Source organism: Diprion similis, chromosome 7 (assembly GCF_021155765.1).
Source record: "Diprion similis isolate iyDipSimi1 chromosome 7, iyDipSimi1.1, whole genome shotgun sequence".
NCBI classification, from domain to species: Eukaryota; Metazoa; Arthropoda; class Insecta; order Hymenoptera; family Diprionidae; genus Diprion; species Diprion similis.
Genome location: NC_060111.1, coordinates 7,626,116 through 7,637,250, shown reverse-complemented (window position 1 = coordinate 7,637,250; position 11,135 = coordinate 7,626,116). Strand labels below are relative to the sequence as shown.

The window sequence follows — 11,135 nt, the reverse complement described above, 5'->3', positions numbered from 1 at the left end:
TAGAAATGTTAATCATACAGTTGGTACATGCAATGTAAGAACCCCCCCCCCCCCCCCCAATCATTTTCTATTTCATTCTTACTAGAAGAACGCTGTACGCGCATGCGCGATTAGCCAGGGCTGCTCAATCAGGTGATAATTGTCGGCCAATAAAATTCGAACGACTTGACGCAGTCGCATAAGGTGCACATTTTCCTCACGGACACACGGTATAGTCAATCTTTCCAACTTCACTTCGGAACTTTATGATGATAGCGCTACTTTTGATGAAATCTGAAATTAATAAACGACGAATTTTCGACGACGAATTTGTCGTATATTTCCATAAAGACACTGGTGTTTACTGGGACCCCGCGTCTATAATAATACTTTGGGTTCTGTCCATAAGTCCGTGAGTGAAAACAACTCTGGATTACACTATCTATCATGTAACTTTTGACATTTCTCATCATCCAAGCATTCTGATTGGTTGACTAAACTTTACAGACTAATCAGAATGCCTGGATCGTGGGAAATGCGAGAATGGAAAGTAACTACCTTGTGATATACCGTCTAAGCATCGTGATCGAATCTGGTTACTTTTGATTTGTAAGGGTGTCTTTTTTAATCCCTGTCTGGTGAGTTTGGTCTCGTGACTATTGCTGATCTAGAGTTGGCAACCTTGCTTAAAGTGCTGCTAGCCTCTAATGAGTGCCTGCGACTGATAGACTTGTGACTTTTCAAACAAACATTGATTTGTTTAAAAATTAACCGTAGATGTAAGCCGTATTCCATTTACATCAGTCACAATGATTGCACTCTAAAGAACGTTACGCGTACTCTGATAGAAGAATATTTGTAAACCGTGTTATTAACAAAATCATAACCTACAAGTCAAATATGGATAAAGATAGAGATAAGGTGAAGGATAAGATTGACTACAAACCTATTAAATATACCTCTGTCAAAAATATGGGATTAAGTGCTCCAGAGGACCGCCTTAAAACACTGGCAGATTATGGGACTGCTGTTGATATAGACCCTAATATTCCACCGCGAAGGTATGACAACCACTCAGTTTGAATTAGTTTCTCATAATTGTAAATGGAATGTCACTATAAATGATTAAACTGATTTCGTCGTCTATTGTAACGACATATTTTTCAAGAACTCATCATTTTCAAACTTTAGAATTGTTTGAAATTCAGTAAATCGTAAAACAGCATACAACAAACTCAAATTTTGCTTCATTACATTAATGTCACAAATATTAACTTCTTGCTTCTTATTTGGCTATTCGTGAATGATCTAAATGAATATTTAGTCAATGAACCAGAATTCAGCATAGGATAATTACAAACAATTGTAGAATATGTATAATGAAATATGAGGCTGAAACTAGCAGCTAGAATTAGCAGTCAAACATTGTAATAAAGTCTAAAAATCAAAATTTTTTTTAAATACCTTGAAGCCCCAATACTTTTATAGAATTCTAGAGATAAAACTGAACTACATTTTTCTATTTATTTAATTATTATTATAAAGCCATTCTAATTTAATGTTTCAGATATTACCGTTCTGGAATTGAAATGATCAGAATGGCTAACGTATACATGGAAGAGGGCAGTCTGGAAAATGCTTATATTTTATTCATGAAATTTATGACGTAAGTTACCAAACTTCTATCTGGCACGTTCATAATGCTTAGTGTTTTAGATAAAAGTTGACAACGCTCATTACTAAGATAATCTTTGACGTAAGAATCAGTAAAATGCGCAAGCAGGGTAATTTAAATCTGTCTCATCAATTTTATACTATTTGTCTCACAAGTAATGAGAATGATTCATGGTGCGAGAACGTGTGTGTGTGTGCGATACTTAGAAGTCCAAAATTGACATGAAATTGATTTAAAAACTTATTTGAATTTTCAAAGATGAGATGTAACTCAAATTCTATCAACAATATTTGTCTACGAACGAGAATTTTGAAGCTGAGTTTTTATAATCAAGACAACAATTCATTCTTGAGATTGTAGCTGGAAATGACAATTAACTTCTAGATTTTTTTTTTTTTTCAGAATTTTTTTGGAAAAAATAAGAAAACATCCACAATATAACACAGTGCCTGTAAAAGATCGTGCGACAAATCAACAAAAGTTGCGTGAAATTCTCCCAAAAGCTGAGGCGCTGAAAAACCAATTACTTGCTCAGTATAAAATTGAGCAGATTAAATACCTGGAGGATGCAAAAAAACGGGAGAAAATTGAAATGGAACGACTGAAAAGAGAAGAGGAGCAGCGGTATCTTATTTTTTTCACTTACTTATAATATAAGTATGCAACAATTAGATACTACGCTGAAAGTGCATTGATTCTGTAAGCTTGCTGCATTATTTAATTTGTAGAATTTTCAAAAGGAAGAAAGTAGAAATATAGAGAAGTCAAAATGTACGAAGGTAAAGTATGGGAAACAAAAACATAGAATCATCAGAATTCTGAAATATTCGTGTAATAATTTGGACGATTTTATATTATGGTTTTTTAAACTTTACCTTTTTAAATTTTGTCTTTTTATATTTTGATTTTTGCCTTCAAAAAATTTTACCAATAGTTTTTCACGTCTTTGAATATTCCAAATGGTGACTATCGTATTGTCTTAACTTCCTATATTATTTACTTCCACCATAATTTGAGATATGAACTAAATTATGGGCTAGTTACTTCGATAGCTATAGTTATGAACCTGCTCTTATAAATTGATTAACATGTTGAATTGCTTAGTTGATTATGTATCTTAACAATAAATATAATAATCATTAAAACGTTGATACAACATTGTTTAAAGGTTGAAGGACGAAGAGGATAGAAAAAGTAAATTAGCCGCTCGGACAGCTGCAAATGCTGCTAAAGCAATGCTTGGCACAACTTCATCTGTTACTGATCAAGACATTGTTGCAAAACAACCGATTGTAACCAGACCCCAATCTCCAATTAAGGATACAAAGCCTCATCAATCTGAAGAAAGGTAAGCACATAATGTTGGTCAAGTCATCTGAGATCTGAAAAATAGTTTTGAAATGAAATGAGTTGATAGCAAGATACAGCAATTCAGAGTGTTACCTATTATTACTATTAGTCGTGATAATCTAAAATATCTAGTGAATTTTGAATTGTCATGTCACTGGATATCATGGATTCTTATTGAAATGCTCACATTTTTTTTGCCTAATGTTATTTTTTCAAACTTAGAGCAATACCAGAAGTCGATCGATCTACCAAACCTCGGCTACTGGATAAACATGATTTGAGAGATGTTATATTACCCAACAAAGCAATGACTGAATTCTTGTTACTGGCTTCTCGCAACACGATGCAAAATAAAGAAACTTGCGGGATATTGGCTGGCAGATTAGAACGTAACAAGTTACTTGTCACCCACGTGTTAATCCCCCAACAAACGGGCTCACCAGATTCCTGTACAACATATAAGGAAGAAGATATCTTTGACTACCAAGACCAGCATAATCTTATCACTCTTGGATGGATTCATGTGAGTTAATGAAATGTTGCTATTTCGTCCAAGAGTAATTTGATGAGTTTTGAGAATGTGCAAATTATGTTTTAGACTCATCCTACACAGACAGCATTTTTATCTAGTGTAGATCTTCACACTCATTGTGCCTATCAACTAATGATGCCTGAGGCAATAGCTGTTGTGTGCGCACCAAAGTATCAAGAGTAAGTGTACATAATCATTATTCAAAAATAATAAAACTTTATACAAATTCCGTTACTTGTCATATCACTCTTCTGTGCTACTTACTAACTGATTTATTCTCATTGCTGTTACAGTACTGGATTTTATACTTTAACACCAGACTATGGACTCGACTTTATAGCTAATTGTCGAACATCTGGATTTCATCCGCATCCAACACAACCAGCCCTTTACACAGTAAGTAATTATCTACAGAGTATATTTTCATCAGCATATTTATAAAAAACGATGCTAGAAACCATCTGCAATTTTTGGGTTCATTCAGCGGGTCATTTTACGTACATAAATTACATGGTGTATACGCTTTGAGAAAAATGGAAGTACTGGGGAAAATCCTGGAATTTTTCGAACCAGAACGAACCCCGATAAAAATCGAGAAATTTACTGGTAATCCAGGATATTGATCGAAATTTTGCATAACTAGCTCAAAATTGATATTATTCAAGAAATTCTTCCGAATCGAAACAATTTAATCAAATAGCCGCCAGAAGCTCTATATTACTTTTGCTTTTTAATTCGTTATTAGAAATCCATAAAATGAAATAGAAGAAACTAAATATTATTATTTTGTTAACCCACGTTTTTTTCAATTATCATGAGTAATCAATGGAAGAACGAGCTGATATCAACGGTCTGTGACTAAATTTAAACTTCTCACAACTCATGGAATCTTAAAAAATTAGTGAAAAGGTAGACTGTAAGCTCTTATCTTGTCAGAATCAACTGCGAAATAATTTATTCTTTTCGGAATCTGATGATTTTTAGTACACGGAAAGCGCTTGATTTCTGGAAAAATAGATGGATGTAGAATATTTATAGTTTCCATCACCCATGGTGATAAAGGAAATGTGTTAGTGTCGATCGAAAATGACATTTTTGAATTTAAATGAATCTTTACTTTCTTGGGCCTTTAGTATTCGATAAACAGATTTTTAGAAAAATATCGAGTTGTGCGTTGGTTCGCCGATGTGCCGTTCTATCAGTTGGTCGGTCTTATATATCCGTAACTCTTGCTGTTGGATAACTCTGAATTTAAACTGATCACTATGTGAAGATCTCGCAACAGTTACTCTTTTCTCTTGCAAACGATTTGATCAGATAAATCTTAATCTATGGTAACTTATTTAAACTTTAAAAATTGCTATAGCACTTTTTACTAATAATAATACAATGTCATGGCATATGTTGACTAAGTTTTTCCAAGATTGTAGTGTTTGCCATTATATGCATATATATAAATGATCATCATGTAGAGAAACTTTGAGTTTCCGTAAATTGATTTTGAAATGGTTTTCTATGGATGAGTACTTTATTCAAAAAGTTATTGGTAAATGCTTATGTAGTGTAGATTATGATTTTTGTATCACAGTTATCACAAATTTTTCTACATATAACAAATGTTACAGGTAGCTGAACATTGTAAATTGGATTCAACGGCGGTTATAAATATGGTAGATTTGAGGAAATGAAAAGTGCACCTTATACATTTCGCCTTACCTGCTGGCTTGAGCTGATCTACTGTCAATCGTTTTTCTAATATCAAACATTATTATTATGGAACAATACCTTTGAAAGTATAAATGAAATTTGGGCAGTTTGATATGTGTCAGCGACTCTGATTGTTGATAGTATTTCAAATGTATAGCACCAAATTCGTTACTACACCTCGTAACTCTTATCTGTTGTTCTTAAATAACTACGAATACAGTTCTAACACATTTATATGCATAGGTGAGTAATTAACTTAAATAATTTTTTTTACATGCATTCGAATACAGTTGATACAACGAAATATTTAGATACAAACCGTTATAGCTTATACCATTGCAAAGCCTGAATGCCACGTAGATTATAAGTAAAATTTATGATAATATATGGGGCATTCCAACTTAAGTTTTTTGACCTTGTGTAGTGTCGATTTGATTATCATTTTTACCCGCGCGTTTTAGTATTACAGATCTTAGGATAAACAGACTTCACTCATTCAGCTAATGATGTAAATGAGTAAAAATATAAAAAAGAGTACCAGAAGTCAGTGTATCTATTAAAATGACATTCAGGCGCTGGTTTGCATAACGCATCCCATATATGAGTGCACCACTACACTACAAGAGTACTGGTGTTCTATGCCCATAGAATTTTTGTCACTAGTCACTATTAAAGTAGAGCATCACTGGAGGCCATCGGTGCCTACTTCTGCTCTACTGTACTTTGGTACTTTATATTACTGGGCACAAGTGATTATTTTTGGGTAAGAGATGAGGGATATACTAGGACGAAAAGATCGATAGAAGAACAGAGAAAAAAGTAGGTTCGATTTGATATGGAATACCCCATATAGAGTGAAGAGTGTTAGAGCTTTTAAATTTTAATTGCAGTACATTGACAGTTAATGTACTGCATAATACTTTTGCAAAGTTATATTTCATGTTAACTATTTATTACATTTTTATAACAATTTTCACACTATGTATATATTATAACACATACCTGATATGTAACCACCAAACGGTAATCGCGCAATGTATTACTAACTTTATGAATGGGATTGTGATATTTATGCTTAATGTTAAGGAATACACGAAATAGTTTGCTAGTATATTAATAATAATAGTTTGCACTAATGCAATTCACATGTTAGTCATTTATACTATGATCAACAACAAGTTTGTTATATTTTATTCATTAAAGCTAGATGTGGCTTAAATAATTCAATATAATTCAACTTACCACCTACTCTTATTGTTCATTCATTTTCTCTTATTTACTTTAGTATATTTCCAAGTTTATATTATAATACAATTTCGAATAATGCAGTGGCAAATTGGACATTAGAAAGAATTATATTCAATAGACGATAATTCAATTTGTAACAGGAAACACTAAGTAATTGTAATGAGTGTGTACTGAAGAGAAGTAGCAGCAGCTTTTGTAAGAGTGAAGAATTACTTTTGAGATTTATAAACTCATCCATTTGATTCATTTGGTCAACTAGTCCAGTCGGAATGTACAGAAATTTCACCTAGTTCTGTTTCGTGGTATGTCTCTGCTGTAAATTTTTTGAAAAAAGTTATTAACAATTGAAAACTCTCCACTTCGACTATATTTTTTCATTTATCGAGTTAGGAGACAAAACTTTCCGACAAAAGTTGTTAGATCTTTTCGTTTTCTACAAAATTTGTCCTATAAGTGAAAATCACGTAACATTGTTGGTTCAGCGGTAAATCCCAACGTATGAAAAAATTCGATTCCTTTGTTTTATTGCAAATAGGTCGGAAAATTTCAACGCACACCATTTAAATCCATCATAAAATGTAGAACCATCTTTTCTCAAGAGATGCGCGCAAAGTTTGCCTGGCTATGTCGTATAGTTTGGCAACAATGATTTTACTCCCGAAATCCGTCCTTCCTCCATGGTTTTAGTCATGATGACCTGACAGAGTGCAAATAAATCGTGGTGGTAGTTTTTACTACCCTCGTTCCGGATGCGATAAGAAAAACCCAATTTTTTTCCAAAACGCACGTTTTTCGCGGAAGTAAAATTTTTGCTTATAAATAAATAATAATGACTTTGTCAATTTTTAGAGTTATCGAAAATATTCTTTAAAGATCTCATAAGTCTTTTCGAGACACTAATTATGAAAAAAAAATCATTTCTTAATCTCCATTAGAACCGGAGATACAGACATGTTTAAATGACGACCGATTAAATGAATTCATTCGAGGTAATTCATTTCTCAGCCGAATTCAGCAACGTTCATTGGGAAGAAAATCTTTCGTTTTTCAGCTGTACCTCCTGATTCCTTGTTCGCCCAATCAATTCCTCTTGGAAAATTAAGTCGAGATAGCACATCAACGAATTATTGGTTCCAGCATCATCCAGAAACATAAAAATTTTGGCTGTCTGACTCGATGCCTGCGTTTGAATCTATTAAAAATACTAAAAAGGTCGACCACATCAGTAAAGAAATTAAAGAGATCCTCTTCAACTTGAGGAATCGTACGAAAGATATCATCCTTGTCTGGATGCCCTCCCATGCGGGAATCGAAGGTAACGAGGAAGCTGATTCTCTAACTAAAGCGGCAAGCTTACTGCCAGCGCCGAAAGTTCTTGTACCAGTATTCTGAAGGGACCTTAGACATCAGATTATTGAATCCATTAGGGGACTTTGGAATGGAAAATGGAAAACTGAGGAAATTACCAAACTGCACCTTACAAGAGAGGATATCTTTATACGGAACAAGATCCTCCTCGAACACATAAGATACCAAGTAACACTCACTCGTGTAAGAATCGGACATACAGACCTAACCCATTCCCACTTAATAAACAGAACTGGCTCAAGAAGCTGCGATACCTGTGCAGTACCCCTCTCCATTAAGCACATTCTGACTGCATGTCCAGAGTTTACTTCAGAATGTACTTCCCAGAAAATTGTGACGAACCCCAGGCAGATACTCAACGATCCAATCACCTTCATCAAAGTGCTCAACTTCTTCGACGATCTTGAAATCCGAAACAATATCTAGTGACCCTAGTCCCCCAGAAACGTTATCTTACCCAATCCACCGAAATGCCTCTACTTGAAACTATACACATAGTAAACAGAAATTGATAAAAACTGAGAACCGTACACATTACTACACAGACCTTTATGAATATAGGAGTCGCTAATGACCACTGCAGTTGATGCAACTTGAAACTTCCAGATGAGAAGAATTAATTGCAGCACTTTTCAAAGTCGTCGAAATTTTCACCAAAAATCCAAAGGGGTTAGCCTTGGATTTTTTTTTGGCGAAAAATCTTTCGTCCGGGAATCGATTGGTATGACGCTTTTTAGACTAAGTCGACGCCCAGGAACTCAGAAAACACATGAGAAATAGCGTAGGACCAGCAGCAGAGAAATGACGATGAAAATCTTCAGTTTTTCGGCTGTAACTTTACAGGTGTTGCTCGCAGCGCATTGGGACTGCGATCAATCGATTTCTCTCGCAAAATTACGTCGGAATAGTGTTCTAAAGAATTAATTGCAGCACTTTTCAAAGTCGTCGAAATTTTAACCAAAAATCCAAAGGGGTTAGCCTTGGATTTTTTTCAGCCGAAAAATTTTTTGTCCGGGAATCGATTAGTATGACGCTTTTTAAACTAATTTGACGCCCAGGAACTCAGAAAACACATGAGAAATAGCGTAGGACCAGCAGCAGAGAAATGACGATGAAAATCTTCAGTTTTTCGGCTGTAACTTTACAGGTGTTGCTCGCAGCGCATTGGGACTGCGATCAATCGATTTCTCTCGCAAAATTACGTCGGAATAGAGTTCTGAAGAATTGATTGCAGCACTTTTCAAAGTCGTCGAAATTTTCACCAAAAATTCAAAGGGGTTAGCCTTGGATTTTTTTTGGCCGAAAAATCTTTTGTCCGGGAATCGATTGGTATGACGATTTCTAGACTAATTTGACGCCCAGGAACTCAGAAAACACATGAGAAATAGCGTAGGACCAGCAGCAGAGAAATGACGATGAAAATCTTCAGTTTTTCGGCTGTAACTTTACAGGTGTTGCTCGCAGCGCATTGGGACTGCGATCAATCGATTTCTCTCGCAAAATTACGTCGGAATAGTGTTCTAAAGAATTAATTGCAGCACTTTTCAAAGTCGTCGAAATTTTCACCAAAAATCCAAAGGGGTTAGCCTTGGATTTTTTTTTGGCCGAAAAATCTTTTATCCGGGAATCGATTGGTATGACGCTTTTTAGACTAATTTGACGCCCAGGAACTCAGAAAACACATGAGAAATAGCGTAGGACCAGCAGCAGAGAAATGACGATGAAAATCTTCAGTTTTTCGGCTGTAACTTTACAGGTGTTGCTCGCGGCGCATTGGGACTGCGATCAATCGATTTCTCTCGCAAAATTACGTCGGAATAGTGTTCTAAAGAATTAATTGCAGCACTTTTCAAAGTCGTCGAAATTTTTACCAAAAATCCAAAGGGGTTAGCCTTGGATTTTTTTTGGCCGAAAAATCTTTTGTCCGGGAATCGATTGGTATTACGCTTTTCAGACTAATTCGACGCCCAGGAACTCAGAAAACACATGAGAAATAGCGTAGGACTTGCAGCAGAGAAATGACGATGAAAATCTTCAGTTTTTCGGCTGTAACTTTACAGGTGTTGCTCGCAGCGCATCGGGACTGCGATCAATCGATTTCTCTCGCAAAATTACGTCGGAATAGTGTTCTAAAGAATTAATTGCAGCACTTTTCAAAGTCGTCGAAATTTTCACCAAAAATCCAAAGGGGTTAACCTTGGATTTTTTTTTGGCGAAAAATCTTTCGTCCAGGAATCGATTGGTATGACGCTTTTGAGACTAATTCGACGCCCAGGAACTCAGAAAACACATGAGAAATAGCGTAGGACCAGCAGCAGAGAAATGACGATGAAAATCTTCAGTTTTTCGGCTGTAACTTTACAGGTGTTGCTCGCAGCGCATTGGGACTGCGATCAATCGATTTCTCTAGCAAAATTACGTCGGAATAGTGTTCTAAAGAATTAATTGCAGCACTTTTCAAAGTCGTCGAAATTTTGACCAAAAATCCAAAGGGGTTAGCCTTGGATTTTTTTTGGCCGAAAAATCTTTTGTCCGGGAATCGATTAGTATGACGCTTTTCAGACTAATTCGACGCCCAGGAACTCAGAAAACACATGAGAAATAGCGTAGGACCAGCAGCAGAGAAATGACGATGAAAATCTTCAGTTTTTCGGCTGTAACTTTACAGGTGTTGCTCGCGGCGCATTGGGACTGCGATCAATCGATTTCTCTCGCAAAATTACGTCGGAATAGTGTTCTAAAGAATTAATTGCAGCACTTTCCAAAGTCGTCGAAATTTTCACCAAAAATCCAAAGGGGTTAGCCTTGGATTTTTTTTGGCCGAACAATCTTTTGTCCGGGAATCGATTAGTATGACGCTTTTCAGACTAATTCGACGCCCAGGAACTCAGAAAACACATGAGAAATAGCGTAGGACCAGCAGCAGAGAAATGACGATGAAAATCTTCAGTTTTTCGGCTGTAACTTTACAGGTGTTGCTCGCAGCGCATTGGGACTGCGATCAATCGATTTCTCTCGCAAAATTACGTCGGAATAGTGTTCTAAAGAATTAATTGCAGCACTTTTCAAAGTCGTCGAAATTTTCACCAAAAATCCAAAGGGGTTAGCCTTGAATTTTCTTCGGCCGAAAAATCTTTTGTCCGGGAATCGATAGGTATTACGCTTTTCAGACTAATTCGACGCCCAGGAACTCAGAAAACACATGAGAAATAGCGTAGGACCAGCAGCAGAGAAATGACGATGGAAATCTTCAGTTTTTCGGCTGTAACTTTACAG

At 35.6% G+C, this 11,135-nt stretch overlaps 1 protein-coding gene across 1 annotated transcript; it reads left to right on the top strand.

The window, feature by feature from the left end:
• Positions 1-696: 696 nt before the first annotated feature.
• On the top strand, positions 697-6,483 carry LOC124408167 (STAM-binding protein-like A). Its single transcript, XM_046884908.1, has 8 exons — positions 697-1,040; positions 1,547-1,645; positions 2,057-2,278; positions 2,823-3,002; positions 3,227-3,527; positions 3,603-3,715; positions 3,830-3,932; positions 5,162-6,483. Exons 1-8 carry the CDS (start codon positions 880-882, stop codon positions 5,222-5,224), a joined length of 1,242 nt encoding a protein of 413 aa, XP_046740864.1. The 5' UTR covers positions 697-879; the 3' UTR covers positions 5,225-6,483.
• Positions 6,484-11,135: the final 4,652 nt, after the last annotated feature.